The 23398-nt window shown below is 47.3% G+C and overlaps 1 protein-coding gene across 6 annotated transcripts in view; it reads right to left on the bottom strand.

The window, feature by feature from the left end:
* Nucleotides 1-23398, bottom strand: part of GRIK4 (glutamate ionotropic receptor kainate type subunit 4) — a 477471-nt gene that overhangs the window by 119228 nt on the left and 334845 nt on the right. For all 6 annotated transcript variants that reach the window (XM_057299274.2, XM_057299272.2, XM_063608842.1 and 3 more), the window contains one exon: nucleotides 5887-6048. In XM_057299274.2, the coding sequence (XP_057155257.1) occupies nucleotides 5887-6048 (162 nt within the window). The remainder of the gene's footprint in view (nucleotides 1-5886; nucleotides 6049-23398) is intronic.

Below are 23398 nucleotides of genomic sequence, written 5' to 3'. Positions count from 1 at the left end.
AATATAATACCAGGACAGGAACCATTAAAATCTCATGGAATAGTTCTTACAATCTGGATTTTATTCAATGAAATAAACACTTAATTACAAACATCTGCTTTAGCCTAAATTCTAATTACTTAATCTAGCCATCTGTAATTTTAATGATTTTCCAGGATTTTTGTTCTTTGCAGCGTGATTAATGGGAATGGCGTGTGAAGCTAGCGGGTGTGTGTCTCCATTTGTGACATCCCTTCTTCTGCTTGCATTGTCTCAGGTAGAAGCACATCTGCATCTCCTGTCGGCCACCTGGCAGGTATGGCCTGGGGGCATGGACTGATCTTGCTTTCCTGGTTACCTCTCAGTTCAGCCACTCCTCCCTCAGTGCCCTTAGAACGGGGCTCCCTCTCCAGAAAGCTCCACTTAGAATGCCGAAGGCCTGACCCGGAAGGTGAGGAAGAGCGGCAGACCCTTACCCAAGTCAGGAGAAAAAGGCAATGGAGAGAAGAAAGTGCCAAGAGTGAAGAAAGAGCAGGGAACATCGTGTGGAGAGAGAGAAACAGAAAAGAAGGTTAGGGAGAAAAGGGTAAAGAAGGGGAGAAGAGGGAGAGAAAGAGAGAACGTCCCCATGAGGCTGGAGCTGCAGCTTTTGTAGAATGCTTGATGGTGGGGACAGAACCAGGCTTTTTTCCTGGAACTGACTCCCTCTCGCCTTCCAGCTACCCAGAACATAAAAGAGCTGGGCTGTTTGTGCTGTGAATTTCTCAGCCCCCAAAGAGACAGGAAGAGGCACCACTTTTCAAAAGCTGGTTGCTAAAGTGAGAAGCCTTGAGAGAGGTGTGTTGCTATTGTCGCTGCCGTGAGCTTCCTTTCCACACGCTGAGGTGAGAGAGTCCGCAACACCTTCCCTTCCCTCTCGGAGGCCACAGAGACAGTAGCTGGAAGGTTCTCTGGCACTGGGAGACAGATGTATGTTCTACTCCAGGTTATATTGGAGTGCTGACCTCAGAGGACCCTTGATGTGCCATCCAGCACTTCCGTGCCTCAGTTTCCCCACTTGTCCAAAAGGGCTACATGACCACTCTTAACTGTTACGAGGATGCCCTGAGAAGGAAAATAGGAGAAGGCAGGATAATTTCATGGGAAGGGCTACAGGAATCTTCAGCTCTGTGCCGAGGTGAAACCCAGTGGGGTGGGCGCCCTGCCGTCCTCAGCAAGAAAGAACACTTGTCCATTGTATTGGCACGAAAACCAAAGGGGCTTGGCTGAGAGAAAGCTGACTAAAGTAGACGCAGAATCTGATCAGCACAAGGACCAGCTGTAGGCCTGAGGCCCACATGGATGCTCCTCGCATGGTTCCCTGAGACAGCCTTGAGCCGGTGCAGCTCAGCCCATCTTTACTCTTGTTCTCCGCCAGCAGCACCAAGAGAGCCTCAGAGAACACCCCCACTCACTGAATATCCCCCAAGCATTCTTGGGGAGCATAAGATGCTGAGGCCTTGGGAGGTCTGACATTGGACTGGGAAGGAGACAAACGAGGTCAGGGTTTCTATCTTTTAAACGGCCCTGGGCGGCATCCTCAGGACAGGACACCCTCTCCAGTCCACTGAGCAAGTCAGCACGGGACCCCTGTACCGTTGGGATGCTGTGGACCCTGCCTGGTGCTTTGCACACAGAAGAGCGGTGAACTACTGGCTTCCCTCTTTTCGGGCAAGCCTTCCCCGACCTCTGCAGGAAGAACTCAGGGGCTTTCCTCCGCTTCGATGAGAGTAACATATGCCGAGGAGTCACCTTCCCAGAGGTGGAGGTGAACGCTGCTCCTGCATGGCGCATCCGGAGAACAGCGGCTTTGATCTTCACTGTGTGACTACGTGATGGAGCCAATCCTTCATCCCACTCTGCCATGGTTTGTTTGGTCCCAAGTCTCATGTGGCAGTGACCCGGGTGGGTTGGATAAAGGGGGTGGATGCTTCACAAATGGCTTTGTGCCATTCTCACAGGAGTGAGTGAAGTTTCACTCCAGTTCCTACAAGAACTGGCTGTTGAAAAGAGCCTGGCACCTCTTCCCCTCTCTCTTTTGCTTTCTCTCTTGCCATGTGAGCTGCATACGCCCCCTCCCCTTGCCTTCCACCAAGAAGCGTCCTGAGGCCCTCATCAGAAACAGATACCGGCACCATGCTTCTTGTACAGCTTGCAGAACCAGGAACCAAATAAAGCTATTTTCTTCACAAATCACCCAACCTCGAGTATTCCTTGATGGCAATACAAATGGTCTAAGACACACTCTGTATTCGGGTATTCAGACTTTTTACCATGTGCCTTTGCATTTTTTGCCTCTAAAAGGGAGAGTACATTTCCTCACTCCCTAACACTGAGTTTGTGTGTGTGCCTTTCTTTGGCCAAGAAAATGAGAGTGTGCCTTTCTGGGAGCCTAGGACTAAGAGGTCTTTGTGTTTCCACTTGCTTTGCTGCCCTTCTGCCATCACCATAAGAATATGCCGGCCTGGCCTGCTGGTCCAGGGGAAGAGTGAGAGGTACTGGCCCCAAGTAGGCCCAGTCTGGATTAGCCAACCCTTGCATGCTGAGAGATCTCAGACAGAGCAGCAGAGCTGCCCAACTGAGCCAGCTTAGACGAGCTGCTCCCTCGCTGACCCACAGGTCCGCGGGCTACATAAATGTGTATTGTATGCATATTTATTGTGTATCATGAGATTTAGCAGTTGGCTATTTACATAGCAAAAGCTACCTGATATATTTAATAATGCCTATTCCAGCATCTGGCATATATAGGTTGTTATATTAACTTAGTGAATGATTGTGAATTGGAGATAGAATCGTATATGCATATTTATTGTGTATCATGAGATTTAGGAGTTGGCTGTTACACAGTATTTACGTAGCAAAAGCTACCTGATATATTTAGTAATGCCTATTCCAGCATCTGGCATATATAGGTTGTTATATTAACTTAGTGAATGATTGTGAATTGGAAATAGAATCGTATCTGATTCCGTCTTCACAATAATGCTCTAAGATGGTCAGGTATAATTCACCTACAGTTATGGAAAAATAATCTGAGGCCCACGGGGCTTACGTCACTACCTCAGATCACACGGTGAGAAAATGTCAAGGCCAGTATTTGACTCCAGGCTCTGTGACTCCAAGGCCAGTGGCCTTTTCAGCCTGTCTGACCATGGCAGCGCTGACCCACAGCTCTGTGAAAGGTACTCCTGGCCTTTGTGCTGGATCCTTACAAAGAAGCCCACTAGGAACCGAAGGACCCTCGTCTGTCTGCTCATGGCCAATGTGAGCATCAATGCAAAGGCAGATACCCTTAGAGAGAATGAGGAAATAGAGCCTGGGACCATTTACTTCACTAGGCCAGATGCCAAATGTGGTGAGGCTTGGGTTGAAGGGAAAGAGACAGATGTTTTTTTCTCCTTTCTTGATATTGTATTGCAAGCCTTTCAAGTTTGTCAGCACCTATTAAAATACTGGAATGATGGCTCACGCCTGTAATCCCAGCACTTTGGGAGGCCGAGGTGGGCGGATCACGAAGTCAGGAGATCGAGACACTCCTGGCTAACACGGTGAAACCCCATCTCTACTAAAAATACAAAAAATTAGCCAGGCACGGTGGCGGGCACCTGTAGTCCCAGCTACTCTGGAGGCTGAGGCAGGAGAATGGCGTGAACCCAGGAGGCGGAGCTTGCAGTGAGCCGAGATTGCGCCACTGCACTCCAGCCTGGGCGAAAGAGCAAGACTCCGTCTCAAAAATAAATAAATAAATAAATAAATAAATAAATAAATAAATAAATAAAAATAAAAATACTGGAATGAGAACTTTAAGAACAGCAGACGCAGCTGGGAGAACAGGGCTTGCATTGCTGCTAGGGGTTGAGTCTGATCCTGCACATGACACTGTGCTTTGAGATGTCCCTCTCTGTCCCTTAAACCATTTAATGGACATGACTCCTTCCTTCAAGCTGCCCTTCCCAGTCCTTCCCATGGATTTTTGCCTCTTTTAGGTCTAAAATATCTTGTTGGGATGGGTTCCATAAACCTGCATGAAACTGTTTCTCAAACCCGCTCCTCCTGTCCCACTCCCTGGATCAAAGCTTCCTGAGTTTTCCATGAGCTCTGACCTCCTTAGCTACTCCTTCCTTCCTGAGATGTCCACGAGGCTGCATGATCATAAAAGCACAGAGTTTTGTGAAAGGTCTTTAAGTCCAGGCCCTGGCTTCCGCAGCCCGCCTCCAAGGTCACCGTGTTGGCCAAGTACTAATTAGATGCCAAGTGTGTAGATGTCTAGATATGCCTTTGCCTCTGGGCATGTCTTATCAGAGACAGGCATCGCTATTTTAAAAACTCACCAGAGAATTTCCCACTCCAGGAGTGTACCCAATTCCATTGCCATCTCCTAGACCTAATGCTTTTCCACTTCTTTCTATCTGTAACTCATCATTCCGCCTGACTCACTCACTCACTCACTCATTCATTCAACAAATACCTAGTAACTACAGTCATGTGTTGCTTAACAATGGGGACACATGATGAGAAATGCATCATCAGGCAATTTCTTCATTGTGTGACCATCATAGTGTGTGCTTACACAAATCTAGATGCTATAGCCTACTACACTCCTAGGCTATATGGTATAGTGTAGTGCTCCTAGGCTACAAACCTGTACGGTATGTGACTGTACTGAATAATGTAGGCAACAGCAACACAGTGGTAAGTATTTGCATATCTAAACATACCCAAACATAGAAAAGGGACAAGAAAAATGTGGTATTATCATCTATGGGACCACCATCATATAAGTTGTCCATCGCTGACCAAAATGTCATTATGCATGCATCACTGTACTTCCGTCTAGCCAGGCTCAATTACAGTACAGCGTGGCAAGGAAATGACAGTCCTAGAGAGATGCACAGTGGAACAGAGGTTAAAAATATAAACTGTAAAGCCATATGGCCTGGGTTCTGATCCTCGTCCTCTGCTCACTGGCTGTGTGACCCTGGGCTATTTGCCTAACCTTTCTGGGCTTTGGTTTTATCATCTGTAAAATGGAGATACTGATAGTAGCTGCCTCAGGAGTTGGGGTGAGCATCACAAGGGCTGCCTCATGGGGCTTTTAAAAATAAAATATTGTGTATAATGGGGCTAGGACAGGGCATAAAAAGCTACATAATCCTAGTCTCCTGAGAACTTGCCTTTTAACAAACGTACACAAGCAGATATTCTTGGCCTGCCCCACGGAGAAGAACATCCAACTCAGTGGAGAATGGCCATGGAAAGGTTTGCTTCCGTCACACATGCCGGAAGGGGCCAGAACTGCAGAGAGGAAGCAGAGGGACTGGGCAGAAGGGAGCCACTCCGGATGAGCCGTGACACAGGAAGTGGCCAGGGGGTGGACAGAGCACCAGACCAGGAGCCAGGAGTCCTGGGGTCTAGTTCCACTCTGCAACAGCCTCGATGTTTGCCCCTGAACAAGACCCCCACATCCCCACTCCACATCCCATTCCAGTCTGGGCTTTAGTTTCCTTATCTGAAAAATGAGGGAGCAGATCAGCTTAAAGGCCCTTCCAACCGATTCTTGGATCCTAAACTCAGGCAGCTCTCGGCAATTGTATTATTGAGAGTCTGGCCACAGGGGACTTGCAGACATCACTAAGTGACAACCCAGTGCCTCTACACAGCCCCCTCCCTGCTGTCTACAGCTCATTGCTTCCCAAACCTCATACCCTGCAACCGCTTCCCACACCTCTCTACCTCCCTTTCTGAGCTGGCACTGGAGCAGGAGATGGCTGGACTCCAAGAAGATGTGTTGCCCAGGGGTTGGCCCATGGAGGGGCGATGTGCAGAGGCCAAGGGGCACCAGGAAGAGCTCTGGCGGGTACTTACCGCAGGCCCAGTGAAGGGCACATGGTCACAGTTCTCCTGCCAGGACTGGTTGAGGCTCTGGGCAAACTCTTGGAAGAAAGCATGGGATTGGTTGAAAATGGAAAATCCCAGGATGTTGACACGATCATCCACAAGGCTGTCCATTCTCTGGAGTGAGAACTCCTGGAAAGACCCAGCATCAGAAATAAGAACATAGTTAGGAAGGGGTGAAGTGAGGGATGGACTTTGGTAAAGCATATCTGGGTACCACATTCTAATCCAGTGAACACCAGACACTCTGTTGGGACCTAGGGGTCCAGAGTTAATGAGAGCAGTTTTTCTGGGAGTTAACACTGTGATGGTGGAGGATGGAGGAGAAAAAAAATAGCAGAATGATCTCTACACAAGTTATATACAAGATGCACTAGCTAGAGAGAGAAAGAAAAAAGCCATGTGCCTAGTGGGGGCAGCACTAGGCACACAGGGTTTTTTCCACAGGAGGTGGGATGCTTGAGCTGTGTCTTGAAGGATACATAGGCATTTTCTGGGTGGAGAATTGTGAGTGGTCAAAGGCTCCTCCAGCCAGAAATCCCCATGTATACAAGGGCAGAGCTGAGAAAGTGCATGGCCCTTTCAGTGAACTGCCCATGGTGTGCTTGTACTTTGATGAAGACATCACCTCTTAAAGTGTGATTCTACCGTCAGCATCATCCAGGTTCCTTTTTAAAAAATGATAGGGCCGGGTGCAGTGGCTCACGCTCATAATCCCAGCACTTTGGGAGGCCGAGAAGGATGGATCACTTGAGGTCAGGAGTTCAAGACCAGACTGACCAACATGGTGAAACCCCATCTCTACTAAAAATACAAAACTAGCCAGATGTGGTGGTGCATTCCTGTAATCCCAGCTACTCAGGAGGGTGAGGCAGGAGAATCGCTTGAATCCAGGAGGCAGAGGTTGCAGTGAGCCGAGATTGTGCCATTGCACTCCAGCCTGGGCAAGAAGAGCAAAGCTTTGCCTCAAAAAAAAAAAAAAAAAAAGAGGATGATTCCTGAACCCCACCTAACACTACCTGAATCCAAATCTGAGGAGCTGAGGCCCAGGAGCTTGCATTTCCAGCAGGACCCTAAGTCTTATACACCTGAAGTGTGGGTTAGCACACTGGATACAAGGGGGCCTGGGAGAGGGATGGTGAGAAACGAAGCTGGGGCAGTCAGCAGAGACAAGACCATAAGAGTCAGGATGCCAGGCTTGGGAATCTGCCCTTTGTCCTATGTGTGATGGGACCCAGGGGAACTGTCAGTGGAGGAATGCCAAAACCAAGTTTGCTTTCTAAGAACCTCAACCTGAAGGTTTGTGGGTAGGGTGGTGCCTTCATTTACCACTAATTTTTTCATTCACTTGATAAATATTTAAGCATTTATCATGTGCCAGACATGGTTCTAGGCATGGAGGATATGGATGAGAGAGACACACTTGCTGCCCTCAGGAAGCTTGCAGTTAGTGGAAGAGACAGATAGTAAGGAAACAAATTCATCGTCATTTCATATAGCTATGGGGATGGGACTTGGGGTGAGGGACTGCTACTTTAGTTGACACAGTCAGGGAAATCCCATCTAAGGCAGTGACATTTAGAAGCTCAAAGGAGTTCTCCCTGCAACCCATGGTCCTCATGCAATAACGCTGGTGGGGCCACGTGTTAGCCTGCAGGTGTGAGTGCACCGAGGCCAGTTAGTGTTATAGAGAGGGGCAGTGTCCTCCTCTGAGCTCCGAGCCCTGGCCCCCAAGGTCTCCCTGGGCCCTGTACAGCGAAACCAGTCAAGAGGGTGTAGATTATTCAGCTCACTTATCTCCGCTCCCGGAAATATGCCTTCAAATGTGCGTCAGGCCACCTTTTCACACAAAAATCACATTCATTTCATGTTCATTCCAAGTGCCTCGCACACAGATCCACACCCTGGGGGTACACAGGACTTCCAGACCCCAGGACTAGCCCGTCAGCCACTCAGCCTGACATGACAGATGGCAAGTGCCTTAGGCTTTCCTTCTGGCCAGGAAGAAAGATTGCTTTCCTCCAGGCAGTCTCCTCTTCTGAAGACTTAGCTGCTGTAGGCCCCTGGCGCCGCCCTTGCATCCTTGCCACACAGCTCCAGACACTGCCAAGGCCTCAGGCTACAGGCCTTAGCTCACCTACCCAGAGCCCGGCTTCATTAGCTTACACGTGCAAACTGGAGGTACCAAGCTTCCTTTGAAGCCACCAATGCCTGACAGAGTGGATTTAGATAAGGTTTAAGTGTATTTTGGATCCTGCCACATTCCCATTAGGGGAAAAAGGACATGCCAGAGAATGTATTGATTCCTACACTGATATTATCTCCTATCTCTCTAACAGGGCAGCTGCCCATGTGCTGTGGGCTATCGGTAGGCACAAGGGGGCAGATGGCTAATGGAAGAAGATGCATTTGGCAAGGGTGCAGTGACTGGGGCAGAGCCAGACTGTTGTGGGCAAACCAAGGGGCCTGGCTGGGCATGGTTGGCAGGGGCTGGAAAATGTCCTCTTCCCTGGCTTCCTTATCATTGTGGGCAGACACATCAGCCCAACTCCATCCTCTCCCCACACACATAGCCTGATGGATGAAGGCTCATTTTAAGGAAGCCCTGAGGCTCTGGATGTCCACAGATTCACAGTGGCAGCTGGGGTGATATAGTGGATTCAGGCTTTGGTGTTCAAATCCAGGTTCCTTACCATACTGGCTGTATGACTTTCAGCAAGATCTGTAACCTTCTGGGCTTCAGATCCTTGTTTTTTAAAAAGAAACAATATTAGCAACCTTATAGGTTATGTCAAGAAACAAGTAAGATGCATGTAAAGCTTAGCCTCCTATTTGGCAAATACGACAGCTACTGAAAGACCACTGTGAAATCTGGGGTAGCTTCTGGCTTTCTGCCTCTTCAGTTCCACAAGTTAGAAAGGTATTCCCTTCAAATGCATGTTCTGGGCGGAGTAAGAATGAATGAGTTAATTACAGACACTTAGAGACAGTCTACCCAGAAGTCAGCCAGTCTGTCTTCCTGCCTTTTTATTCCTACCTTCTTGTCCCACAATTCTATGCAACTTTCAAAGGCCCCTTAAGATAAAAAGATTCCAGAAGCTTCCTTGATAATTCATTCTATTTATAATGACTCATGGGATAGCCTGTGGAAGGACAAGGAAGGGGGAGGGGCACATTCTTTTACTGCCATTTCCCATGACACTCTAAGGTTCTAGTATCTAAGAATCCTTACAGTGAGGAAATTCTCCTTTTTATCTAAACTTAGACTTTCCTGCTGCTATTGAAGACTATTGTCTAAAAGAATATGGGAAATAACTGACCACCGTTAGTTTACAAACAATGAACATCTTATGTGCCAGTATTTATCAAAGTGTGTTCCTCAGGGCATTAGGTTTCCAGGTGACACCAACAGAAATTTCATGAAGACAAGGTTCCATGCTCAGATAAGGCTGGAAAACAATGCATATTATATCTGCCTTTTCAAGATTCATAATAATCACTAGCATATTAAAGGCTGAAAAGAGTCCAGCAGTGAAGCAGCTGGTTTAATTTTGTTTAACCCTGAACTTCCCAAACACACTGACCATGGAACAAACCAGGACTATGGGTTTTTTTTTTCTCCTCCAAAATCCACGAGTGCCTGGCAGTGGCGTGCTTCAGAACGCTATCTGGGAAATGCTACTCTACATCTATTCAGAGAAACATTTCTTAGAAATCCAAAGTCAAGTGGTGGAGACATTTTGCGGAGAGAGATATTTCATAAAACGAACACATTTCAGGAATGGAAGGGATTAAAGTTCACCCAGTTTCCGCTGCCCACCCATCTTGAGCCCTACCTAAGAATGCACACCTGGCTCACTTAGGCTCCCATTGTGCCTCCCCAACCCCGCCCCAGCCACACTGCCTGGCTGGTTGTAACCTTCATACAATGACAGAAAGGAACAGTCCCTCGGGTGGAACAGGTTCTCATGGGGACCTTGATCCTCTTCTTATAAATACCACAGGAAGGGATATCCTGAGGGTCCCTGCACCCAACAGGAATCAACTCCCATTGTCCCAAACCAGGGAATGAGGGTGAAGAACAGAGCAAATGGGACCTGGTAAAGCCAAAGTGGTGGGGCAGAGACCAGGACCAGGTCTTCCACTACTCCAAGTGTGGGTGGCTTTGTGATGGACCCCATGTTGCATTGTTTGTTCACACATGTGGCCTCTCTCTACAGGGGGCTGTGTGTTTCCAGGAAGCAAAGATATGTCTGCCTCATTTTTGAAGTTCACACTGCATCTAGAGAGTGCTTGGTACCTAAAAGCTGTTTGGTCAACGCTGTTTTGAGGACAGTTGATTGAAGACATCTTAATGCCTTGGGGTCTCACTGTGGCCAACTCTAACACCAAGCACACCCTGTCACACCTCCAGAAGGTGTAAAAACATGAGTAGAAGCTGTGCTAACCACTGACTGTCCTCTGTGAATTGCATTATTGTATTTTTTTTTTTAAATCCTGACAGCTTGCTTTATCATCACTGGGCTTTCACATGAAAAACATTTTTAAAAGTGTGTGTGTGTGCATGCGTGCATACATGTGTGCAAATCTTTGTGTATACAACGGTATGTAAGGGTCCAAATAGCTATAGTTGAAGGTCAGGTAAGAGCCACAAGTGGATATGGACAGATGTTACCCTGAGATGAAGGAATGCTTCACGGATAATGGCTTGAGAGCTACGTGGAAGGGCGCCCCTCACTTTCTGCAGCAGATGTGCCATGTCCAATGTCCTGGTTTACAAACAGGCATCCATTCACTGCAAGCTGCAGGAAGCTTTATGGGTCTACAGCCTGTTCATCGCCTGGGCCAGGGAGCAAGGACAGGCTCTGAGTGGGGGCTGAGTTGGGCATGGCCCCAGACAGGTGGAGGTCCTAGAGCTCAGGTAGTTTTGTTGGAGGAAGAGAGGAAGACAGGGTCTGGGAAACTGTGAGATTACCATGGCTGCAAGGGGCCGACCATGCCTTATACCACACAGGGTCCAGTGCCAAGAAATGTAGAGCTTTAGTGTCTGGTGTCTGGGAACATGGAGGGATAAGGGAAAGGTTGGGCAGACCCTGTGGGCAGCTTCTGCAAGGGAGGTCTAGGGGAATCAGGGCCCCGGGGACATGTTCAGCTGGGCCAAGCAGGCAAGTCCCATCACTGGGGGCTGGATTTAGTCAATCCTGGGGACAGGACCAGGTTAGTCAACTAGAGCTAAAAGCACAAGAACTTTTAATGGCCCAGATTAAGTTTCTGAGTTTGACCTTAAGTAGAAAAGCAAGAAACCAAAGCACAGGTCCAGGTGGTGCCCTTAAATCAAGTTCATCTCCCAACCCAGGCCAAATGGGTAAGCAGGGGAAGTGGCATTCCGTGATGTTTTCTGCCCAACAGCCCCTTCCCCTTTGCCTTCCTAACCAATAAGGGCATTACTATTCTCCCAGGCACCTAAGCTAGAAACTTCAGAGACAGCCTCAACTCCCTTATTTCTTAACTCCACACCCAGTCAACTGCCAATTCTGTCAAATCTATCTCTTAAATGTCTCTCGAAGCTGTCCCTTCCTTTCCAACCCCTCCAGGTTAGGTCCTCGTCATTTCTCCTCTGCAATAGCTGCTATTTAATGGAGATCATGCCTCTGATCTTGGGATACCTAGCCACTATGCTGTTCAATTCCCAGGTGCCATTTATACTGATGACCATGTGAATGGTGCCCCTTGGTGCCACATTGTGCAATGTGGCAATCTCATCAGGAAACAGTAACATGTATTAGAAAGAGCACAAGTTTTGAAATAAGACAGTCCTGGTTTCAAACCCTCATTTGGCCACATACTGGCTGGCTGATTTCAGGCGGATCTCTGAACTTTCGATGTGTTCACCTGTAAAGTGCGGGTAAGAGCATCTACCTTGCACAGGTAATCCATGAGAAGTGCCTGGCACACAGGCACTCATGGCCTGGGAGTCCTCTTCTGTCCAAGTGCAATCCATCCTCCGTGCTGCCGGTGTCACCAAAGTGGGTGCACTGCCCCAATCTCCTTCCTTTTCCTGGTCCCCCTGAACTGCTGGGCCCTGCCAAAAGGAAAGATCTGGCCTGGAGGCTTCGCCATCCTCTTTCTCTTCCTCTTTGTTTGGCAAGAGGTGACTCTTAGCTACTTGTCAAATGGGAAAAGTTTTGCTAAATAAGTCACCATAGGCCGGGCGCGGTGGCTCACGCCTATAATCCCAGCATTTTGCGAGGCCAAGGCAGGGGCATTACCTGGAGTCAGGAGTCCGGGACCAGCCTGGCCAATATGGTGAAACCCCATCTCTACTAAAAATACAAAAATTAGCTGGGTGTGGTTGTGTGGCGTCTGCCTGTAGTCCCAGCTACTTGGGAGTCTGAGGCAGGATAATCGCTTGAACCCAGGAGGCAGAGTCGCAGTGAGCCAAGATGGTGCCACTGCACTCCAGCCTGGGCAACAGAGACTCTGTCTCGAAAAAAAAAAAAAAAAGTCACCATAAGATGCTAATTGCTTGGTCTGGCTATTTGTGTTGAGAGAGAAGCCTTTAGTTGAAGTTCCAGACCTTCCAACCATGAATAATCACAAGAAAGCAATAATTCTAATAATAACTACTACAATTTACTGACCACCAACTGTGTGCCAGGCAAAACTGAGCACTTCACTGAGAACATGAGAGAGCTGAGGTTTGCCTCACATCGCATCTGTTCAGCATGAAGAACCCAGAAAAGGAGTCACAGCAAGTACCAGGGTGCAGCAGGTGGGAAGGAATTAGAAGTCAATGCAGTGTAACTGCAGGCTTGTGTGGCTAAGATGGCTCAGAGAAACAGGCAGTCGAATGCAGCTTGGTGAACTTGGCCAACTTCTGCTGAGAGCTGTCCAGCAGCCTCAGCCGCCCCTAGTAAAATCTCTCCACGGTCATCATTATTTGAGCCTCAAATGCTTCCCCGCTGGCCTGTGAACTCCTGGAAGGTAGAATAGACTGTCTCACTCACTGCTGTGTCCCTGGCACCTAGAAAAATCAGTGAAATCAAAAGTTGCCTTTTGGGCTTAATTAAATGGTTAGGAGAATAACTGTCCTGGAGAGAGTGGGTATGGGTTTGGAGTCACCGCATTTTAAATCATACACTGTCTGTGGGTATTTTGACCTAGATGTTCCTCTCTGAAAGCCCACATTCCAAAAACCAATCTTTAAAAAAAAAATCTTTTAATTTATTTTTCTCTTTTTTAATCATAAAAGTTTCCTCATTTTAAAATGGGGGAAATAAGACTTCACTGTGCCATTGTGAGACTCAAAAAAGATAATATATAGGAGAGCTCTGTGTAGACTGGAAGTATGATACAGACTCCTTATTAGTATTATTAGAAGTAATAATAGAATAGCTCAAGGAATGCATGTTTCATGCACTTTCAGGGATCATTAGCAGGTAGTGAGGAAGGCAGTGTGCGGAGGCCTTCCTGAAGCCCACCAGATCACGCCACAAAGGTGGCTGGCTGTCTCCGGCGTCTGCATAAAGCCCTCAGCCCCAGGTAGTCCAAGAACCTTAACAGCTCCCTTCCCAGCAGGGCCACACGCAACCTATAAAAGGTGTCACTCCAACACCTCTGTGACCTCTGAAATCTCTCCAAATGTTAACGCTTGCACCCATTTGGGTTATAACTGGCCCTATTTGCAGCCTCTTCACTCCAGAACTGGCTCTGCTTCCTAACAGTGGTGTTTAAAATCCTTAACCCCCTTAACAGTGGGGTTTCAAGCAGTCCCTCATCTCTTGCCTGCTTTCACCCAAGCCTCAGCCTCTGATCCTCTCTGCTCCATGCTCAGCCCTGGACCCTAACTGCCTGGGAGAGGAAGCTGGCAGCCTCATGTCACCCACATCAAAGTGATTTATGAAATATCAATTTATTACTGAGTATAATAACATCAACTGCTTCCACGGATGTGGCTGAATGAAGCTTACAGGGCACTTTCATGCACTGCTTTTGGGTCTCCCGACCACAATTGGAAGTGAACAGAACAGGTTTTATTCATTTTCACATGTGGTAGAAGAGCAAACTGAGGTGCCCAGGAGTTAAATGTCTTGCCCCTAAGACAGACATGGAATTAAGATCCAGGTCCTTGGCAAATAAGACCAGTGATTATTCTATCTTCCCTACTGTGTGCTCAGCACTGGGCTAGGCCACTAGGAGGTGGTGTCAAAGCATACTCCATCACTGTGATTGTTAATGATTGACAACTTCAAATGTTCTCACCCCAGGAGTCCTGAAACACTAAACGATTCTAATTTCTTAAAATATTATTATGAAGCTGAAAAGGAGGAAGATATCCTTAAGACCGTATCGCTCTTTAACTTGAACTCCTTATCTTGCCACTTGGATCTGCTTCCCTCCCTTGGTTCCCTGTTTGTGAATGTCACATGATCCACCTGTCAATCAAGCTAGAATTTAGAATGCATCCTCCCCTTCCATGCTCTCACTGTCCACATCTCATTCATTCATTCATGTAAGCAGGTATGCACTCATTTATTGTCATTTGAGGACATTATAATTCCTTTATATCTCTTGAATCTGATCCCTTCCCTCCACCCCATCATCTCTACCTCAAATCAGATCCTCACCAGCTTGGTCCTAGACTACGGACTCATTGGTTTCTCCTCCTTTAGTCTTGCACTTCTCCAGTTTCCTTCTCCACATTATTGCTGGAGAGATCTTTCTAAACTCCAAATTTGATCATGAACGTCCCCCTCACCAAATACTCCTTTATTGAATACAGGACAGAAACCCCTTGGCTAGACACACAAGGCTTTTCATGCTATGATTCCTGCCTACCTTTTCCTCAGTGTCCACCTTGACCTCCTGCATCTCCCAAGCCTGGAAGAAGCGGTCACTCAATCATGCCCCCTTTACACCTCATCTGCATACCTGTCATCACTTGGAGCTTTTTATCACGAGTTTGTTCAAAGCTACCTCTCCAAGGACTAGATGCCATTTGAAATAAATGCACTTACATTATCAGTGTTCACTCTGGTGCACCCCATATAGAAAGAAGTCAAGGCTGTTGACTAAAAACATTTAGGAAGGCAGCACTTGTCAGGCTGTGCCTCATCTCACCCCATTGGCAGCCGGGTCCTCCCACCTGCCCAAGGCTCTTCTTCATAGCTAGATCTAATGCATCACAGAAGCCAGGCCCCAGACCCTTGTCTCAGAAGTCCTCTCTTAGCCTTTTTGCAGGAAAGCCCTGGAGCCACCAGAAGTCCAAAATCTCCTGGGCACCCTTACATCCTCTCCTTCCCTCCTGAGCCCACTTGACTGCGGTACCCGTCTGTCTATTTATCTGCATCAAAGCCTGTGCTCTCTGTGTAGGCTGGGAGATGGCTTTTTGTGTTGTAGGTCTTTGAAGACAGTAGCAGCTGGGAGGCTAATTCACACCTGTCAATGAATTCTATTTAATAGGAGATTTGGTCCTAAATCTCCCAGCTTTGGATTCTTCTCCCTGCATGTTTCCTATTCATTTACCCCATAACCTGGACATGCACATCCCTTCCTCCCAGGAACTCTGTCCTTTCTCTGCTCTTCTTTCCCAACATGAGTCCACAAACAGGACTTCAAAGGCAGACCATATTCCTTCTTGTTCATGCTCTATCCCCTTCACTATATCCTACACTTGCGCTTAGCAAATGCTCAATACACATTCATTAAATTAATTCATGTTCACCTGCAAACACCCATCAGGGTAGAACTGCCTTTACAGAGACCTCAGTCATATGCTTCCAGGAAGAGGAAGGCAGAGGCCAGGTGGAAAGCCCTCTTACCTCCTCAGCAGCAGCTGGGTCTGTCTTCATTTTTTTATTTACAACACTGTTCTGGGTCTCTAGGTGCTAAATAAGTAGTTATTAACTGTGTGGTTAAGTGTGTAGCTGAAGCCTCAGTAGGTCAAGTTGACAATGAGAACTAGTGGACACCTCGGGCTCTCCCCTTAGGCTGCAGTGAGCTACCGCTTTTCTGCAGGCTTGCTTCCTTCTTCAGGCACTGATCAGCATTCACTGGTCAGGCCTCCTGTCTATACATCAGTTGCTAAACCTCTCCTTTCCCAGGTCCCAACACATTAGCCTCAGGCATGTAGAGATCCCAGGCACCCCCAGCTCCACCATCCCACCAGGGGTACAAGGAGTTGTTTAGGAAGATGAGCGATGCTGTTAATCAGTGGACTCTGCCTCCTTACTAATTTATGTGCTCCACATTGGCAGCAGGATCAAATAATGGGTTCTCCACAAGGACTGAGCATCTTGCTGACTCTGCTGTGTTCCAGAGGCCACCAGGCTCTCAGATAGGTTCCCACAGTGGGGGCGGGGGAGGGGCAGGGATATGCATAACAGATTTTCAGCTCTTGGACACTTTTTAGATCTTAGTTAGTCTCACTCATTCCTTCATTCATTCAACAAAAACATGAGTGTCTCTTTGAGAACACACATCATGTTGGGCACTAGAAATAGAATGATAAGCACACTCCATGCCTGTCCTCAAGATGCTTAAACTTAGTAGCAGGTGGAAGGTAAGTCCTGAAGAGTGGTTAATTACACGGCGCGGCACGTATAAGGTGGTCTTTTCTACCAGAATTGCTGCTGATATTCCTGAGCTGAGAGCTGACTGCAAGTTGAGACCTGAAAGCTGAGCAGGAGTCAGCCAGATAAAGAGGTGGGAAGAGGAGTTTCACGAACAGAGAAACCACAGCATGTGCAGAGCCCCAGAACAGCAAGAGCTTATAACAGATTCAGGGACCTGCAAGTCATTCAGTATGGCTGGGGTGTGCAGTGGGTGATAGGGAATAGGAGGTCACAGGAGTTATGTTAAGGAGTTCAGACTTTATCCTGAGGGTAATGGGGAGACAGCCACTGAAGGGTTTTAAGCAAGAGAGCAATATGATCAGGAATGGGTTTAGGACTATCTTAACTCTTGGCCAAGATAAAAATCCAGCTTTGGAATTCACAGGAGATGCGTCTACCACATGAGCTATGGCTGGAGGCTTCAGTGGGATGGGCAGGCATCAGGCTTGCCACTGGGCTGTGAATGTGAGGGAAGCCCCAGATGGTGATTTACGGAGCTGTTGACGCCTTTGACACGGAGTGAAGCCTGATGCTGAGGATGGAGAAGCTGGATTGCTTAATAATAACAGCAATTGCTACTCCTAATGGTGCTTGTAATACAATAGCACTTATAATGTAATAATAATAATAATAATAATAATAATAATAATAATGTGATTTGCCATAATGCCTTTTATTTTCAGTCTCCTTCTGCTTTCCAAACATTCATTAAATCTCAAACACTCTTCTCAGCAGGGCCCAAATTCCTCAGGGCCACCAGCCTCCCTGCTAGCCACAGCAGTTTCAAGACAGAGGCCTTGGTTTCCCCCTTTGCCCTGGCTGTCAGTTTTCCCTCAGGGGCTGGTTTACAGGCCATCATCAGGAGGCAAGGGATGGGCCCTGCCCTGAGCTCTGCCTTGCTTCAGCAGAGACAACACAGAGTTTATCATTTGCATGATCAAGGGATGTATGGATTTCCTGCCTCAAGTGTCTCCAGCACTCTCCTCCTGGTGCCCTGGCCCCAGATCTCTCCTTGTATACCATTTCACCAGATGGTAGAGGAGAAAGGAAAAGAAAATAAACTAATTTACACAGTTGGCATGTGTGGTAGGCAGGATTCTAAGATGACCCCCAAGAAACACACATCACACACACACACACACACTCCCCAGGACTGTGACTACGATGAATTTTACCTCTGCAATTAGGTTACGCTATATGACACAGTTGCCTTCAAAGAAGGAGATTATCCAGATGAGCCTGGCCTAAGAGTCCTTTAAAAGCAAAGAGTTTTCACTGGCTGTTTGCAGAAGAGGAAGCCAAGGAGATATGAACTAAGAGAGAGACTGGACTACAGGGAGGTTCCCTGTTGATGAGATGGAGCAGTCATGGGGAAAGGACCCACGAATGGTCTCTTGAGGCTAGGCTGTCCCTAGCCAAGAGCCAGCAAGAAAACAGATTTCATTCCTATAACCACAAGGAAGTAGATTCTGCCAACCACAGGAATGAACTTGCTGGGGGACCTTGTGCTCCAGATGAAAATGTAGTTGGTGACACTTAGATTTCAGCCTGAGCAAAGAGCCAGTCATGCCATGCTGGACTTCTGACCTATATGACTTTGCACTAATAAATGCTCCTGTTTTAAGGTGCTAACTTTGTGGTAATTCGTCACACAACAATAGAAACCAATAGAGCACAGAAAAGCCAAAAAGATCAGTTTGACAAGTACAAGATGTAGACTGGGAGGTAAAAAGCAGATTCTCACATCTGCCACTTATTGAGTGAAGACCCTTGAACATCTCTGAGCCTCACTTTCATACTGTGTAGAATTGGAACACCCACTTTGCAGTGTTATTTTGAGGGTTAAAGATCTTGAGTAGAAGGTGCTGGGCATGGCATCTGGTACATTGCTGGTACTCAAGAGCCAGCAGCGCCTATTTTGAGAATACCAGCTTTGGGAAATGGGTAGATTTTTATTATTAGACTCTCTTGATTGTGAATAATTGGAAATTGTTGGATCAGTAGACAGAAGGAAGGCCGAGGCATCTCTCATTAAATTAATGCGACTTCTGAATCTTTAACAACTTTGTGATAGAGGGTCAAGGCAGCTTCCTTTTCTCCCAAAGCTCTATTAGATAGAAGGCCTGGGCAGTCAAAGGGGAGCATTTCCATTATGTGTCCAGAGATATTGAACCACAGTAGTCTCCAGGGTCTTGTTCTTATTTCAGTTTGATGTATTTTATATGCACAGTCTGATGCACCCACTCACCAAGGCACATGGGCATAGAAATGTGTGTGTGTGTGTGTGTGCGCGCGCGCGCGCGTTGGGGGCAGATACAAGCAATGCGTTTCAATTTTTATTAAATGGATGCTACACAAGTATCTCAAACTCAGCTCTGGGAGCCCCGTGGGACTTATCTTCCCTGTCATGCTATTTGTCAAACATCAGCAAAGGGGTTGTCTGATAATTGGTTCCTCCGAAGCAAAGAAGAGTTTCTTTACCTCCACCAGGGTCTCAACATCCCCTGTTGAATGCTTCTTCAGTTTCTATTGACTTCCTGGCAATATCCATTCTGTTCTCACACCCCCTGTCCCCCTCGGTTAGGAATTGAGGGTATCTGGAAACTCCTGCCTCACCTTGGATAACCAGATCTCACTGAAAGGCCCAGGGGCTGGCTCCTCCTCCCCTACCCTAGCTCTGGGTGGGATAAAGACCTAATTGGTTAATTTTCATTTTTAGTGATCCTGCATCCCCAGGGTACAGTGTCTGGCTATTCTTCTAGGATAACTGACAATAATGCCTCATTTCCCCCCTGGATATACTGATTCATCAGTCCCAGCTGAGACCAACTCTTGCTGTGGGTGAAGAGCAGATGAAGGGACCCAAATAGAACAGCCTAATATTGGGGTACTCTTGGGGAAAGTTCCCATGCAGCTTGGGGTGATTCTTCTGATCACCTGAGCTTGCCAAGGGAAGGGTCCCTTCTCTGATACCTTTTTTTCCTCTTCCCCTAGCCCATCAGGAATGGGTGAACAGCCACATACCCACCAGCCAAGTAAGGCAGTGGCTTGATTCAAATGCCCCCTGAACCAGAGCCTGCGCTAGGTACTGTTAGCATAAGGAGAGGGAAAGTCAGAAGTACTGAGGAAAGAGTGGCCACCTATAAATGCTGACAAAAAGAAAGGTGAACAGAGCATAGGAGGTAAGCCCTGCCCACCTGGGGTCTCCTGGAGCTCTGGATGTAGTTCGTCAATGGCACGTAGCATCTTAGAGTCAGTCTGTACCTGTGCCTACTACATCCCCTGCCCCCTCAAGGGCTGCCCAGCCATCCTCCCTGCAGCATTCCTCCTCCAGGAGGGAGTTTCTCCTGACTTGGATCTCAGGGTGAGAAGGCTTCCAGGGTCAGGAACAGGGATGCACTCCAGTGTTGGCAGAATAAAGTTCACCTTTCAGATGCTTATTCCTAGCTGGCACTGGAAGCGAACGAAGGCTATGCCACCTTTAGGACTGGCCTAATCTCCCTGCTCCTGCCCTAGGGACGCTCTGGTTTCCATTCTCTTTTTAGGCCACTAGGGCCCATTCCCTGGAAGAGGGACACCTATTGACAGCTATCCAAGTGGTAATCCCTGGGTCTGGGATTTTATGATATTTAGCCTGGGACAGGCATTTGTGACAAGCCACCACCAAGCTAAAGGTGCTAACTCAGGTCCACTTGGGAATATGCCTTTCCTCTTCCCCTGCCTTACATAGGATAGTAAGTTGGCTGTCCGTGTGGAGTAATATGAAAGTTCTGAAAGGTTCTCCCCACCTCCAAAATACCTTCCTTACAAGCTCCACAATTTCTCATGCAATCTGCTTCCTTGGTTAAGGCCTTAGCTAAAAAGCAAATGTTGTCTGGGATGCATGAGCCATTAACTGTGTGTATCCCCCACTTAGAATGTCCTTCTCTACCTGGCTAACTCCCATTGATTCTCCAAGGCCCTTTGGATTGGCCTATTCCAGGAAGCTTTTGATGAACCTGCCAGGCTAGTCTGGAGGCCTTCCTTTGATGGCCCCCTAATACCCTGTGCATATCTTCATCACTTTATTGAACTCACTGATTTATGATAATCTGCTTGTGTTCTTCTTCCCCTCTAGTCTGACCTCCTGGAAAATCAGAATTTTATTTTTCATTGTATCCCCAACACACAGCACAGTAAGTGCTCAGTTAATGCTGATCTAGGGAATGTGTGAACTGTGTGAGTGAGGAGACCTCCTCTCTCTACTCCTGACTCACTGTGAGAGCCTGGCCAAGTCACTTTCCCTCTTCAGTTCTGTTTACTCAACTGTAAAAGGATGAGATTTAGTTAGATGCTCTCAACAATCCAAAAGAATTTAATGTTGTCATGGACATTAGCACCTTGGCACGAACTGGATTTTCAGATTGCCCTGTCATTTGTCAGGGCTCTACAGAGCAGGTGAGGCCACAGGACAGGTACTTCTGGGTAAGGTGATGGTGAGAGATCAAGACAGCTCAGAAGACAGGGGTGCTCCCCCACTCTGGGGGATCTGGACAGCTGAGGGCACTGCAGGGATGAGCCAGCCAGATGAGGACACTGGAAAACCGTGAAGAGGAGGGTGGCCGATTTCATCTGGAAAAAATTCACCAGGAGAATTCATCTGGTTGTTCATTATGTATTCATCCAATCCATAAACTCAATAGAATTTCAGAGTTGAAAGGTCTTTGGAGACCTTCTAGCTTGTCTCCAGAGAAGAAAGGGCTTGTCCAAGATCACACAGTCAGTGGGACAGCCAAGACAAGACCCTGGGCCTACTGACACCAATTCCAATGCTGAAAAGTCCGGCAAATGTGCATAGCAGAAGGACATCATCTCACCTGAGACTTCCTTGGCTGGCTCTGGGTCCACCTCTCTCCATCACACTCTCCTGCTCCAGGCACAAAAGGAACCATAACTTACCACTGCCTACATGTCACTCTCCAATTGCCATCTCTAACCCATGCTTCAGTAAGGGAAGCCATATCTGTAAACCCTCATCCAAACTCCCAAAGAAGAACTACACGCTCTCTCCTCTGGGCTGCCACACCTCACATTAATAGACGCAGACCTCTTCAATTCACATCCTGCTGGACCACATCCTCCTAGTCCTTGTTTCTCCCACCACACAGCAGGCACTTAATAGATGTTTGCTGAATCAGTGTAGTTGATGGTAGCATTTTCCATATGCAAATTGCTTAATCATAGCTGGCTAATCATTTTATAATCCTATAACTTGGGCCAAGGAACTTCAAGCTGTCAGCCACAGTTTCCACAATGCAAAAAATAAATCTTCAGTCAATGCCTCCTGAATCCCCTTGTGATTCTCTCTGTTTTTTCTCCTTCTGAACATATTTCCATCTTCCAACAACCATGTGCAGAGAATAGGTACAGGAGGGTTAGCAGCTTTGGAAAACACAGGTTTGGATCAATAGCATCTCTGTAAGAAACTGCTGTGCCCAAGCACGCCCAGGAGACATCTGTCACCGCCAGACCTGCCACCTCTCAGGGTTTGCATTGGGTAGGGTGGTACCTTGGCAGCTCAGACTGACACACAAGGAGATTTCACTCCATCATTCTTTTTTCTAGTTGCACTAAAAACATATTTATTCATCAAAGTATACTATATTATGCAGAGTGGTTCTCCTAAAAGGCTCAGTAAAGCTGAAATATATGCATACTTTTAATAATTTTACAATAAACTACACTTTGGAATCAATTGCTCTGGCACTAGAAAGTTGTCTGGCTGATGGATTGTAACTTCTGGCCGTGTGTGTGTGTGTGTGTGTGTGTGTAGAAGTGTGCATAGGGATGTGTGTGTATATGTTCATGTGTGCCTGTTGCATTTTCCGTGAAGAACTGAAAGGCTCAAGCATCCTGGGAATTACAGTTCAACTAGGTGAGAGGCCAACTGAAATGTTTCTGATAACAGCTGTAGAGTTTTGGAAAGCTAGAGGCAGTAAATCAGGAAACTGAGGTCTAAGGATGGAAATAAAGACAGGTAAGTGAGAAAAAAGAGAGGGAAGGGAAATAATATTTACTAACAACCCTCAGGATTAGAAACTTCCCATGGTCTTCACAAAACAATGTTATGAGATAAGCATGATTATCTCCATTTTACAAGAGGGAAAACTGACAGGCCAACAGGTTAAGTAACTTGCCACAGGTACATCTAATGTACGGCAGGGCCCAGATAGGAACTCAAGTTCTCCCTGATCTGAGGCCCTGGCAGCTTCCATTAAACCCTTTCTCTATCCTCAGTGTCAACACAGTAATCAGGCTCACCCAACCTCATATGCCAAGCCATTGGGACAGAGTACAGGACTAGATCACTTCATAATGGCCTTTATAACCTGAAGGAGAGGTTTCTTTCAAAGACCCTTGGGTTCTGGTTCTATGAGTCAGCTGCCAGGTGTTGGCCTGAAGACACCACATGATCAAGGCTGACCAGGGCAGGCATGGTGTGGCCAGTGAAGGAAACAGTCCCAGGTGACAGAGAGACCACTTGGCACAATCAGCCTGACTGTCCTTGCACTCTTCTGCCCTCCCCTGCCTCAGTGATCATTCTTGGTGCCAACCCTGGGCCTCAGGTTTTGACATCACTCTCACTCAGCAGAACCCCTGAAATTGTGTCTCTTGGATCCTGAACTAAACCACCCTACATGGTCCTGCACAACGTTGACTTCAAATCTGTCCAGCTCAGAATGGGAGGAAGGGTATTCCAGATGGAGTAGTTGTCATGTAGGCTAAGCAAGTACCGGGGGTCCCGCGGAATAGGGAATAGGGCCCAGCTCTCCCCGGCTGAAACGCAGATAGGTTCCTTTGTGTCTGAGGCTTAGTTGGGATGAACTGAA

Source organism: Pan paniscus, chromosome 9 (assembly GCF_029289425.2).
Source record: "Pan paniscus chromosome 9, NHGRI_mPanPan1-v2.0_pri, whole genome shotgun sequence".
NCBI lineage: Eukaryota > Metazoa > Chordata > Mammalia > Primates > Hominidae > Pan > Pan paniscus.
Note: the sequence above shows the minus strand (reverse complement) of the source record. Positions and strands in the feature narration are given on the sequence as shown.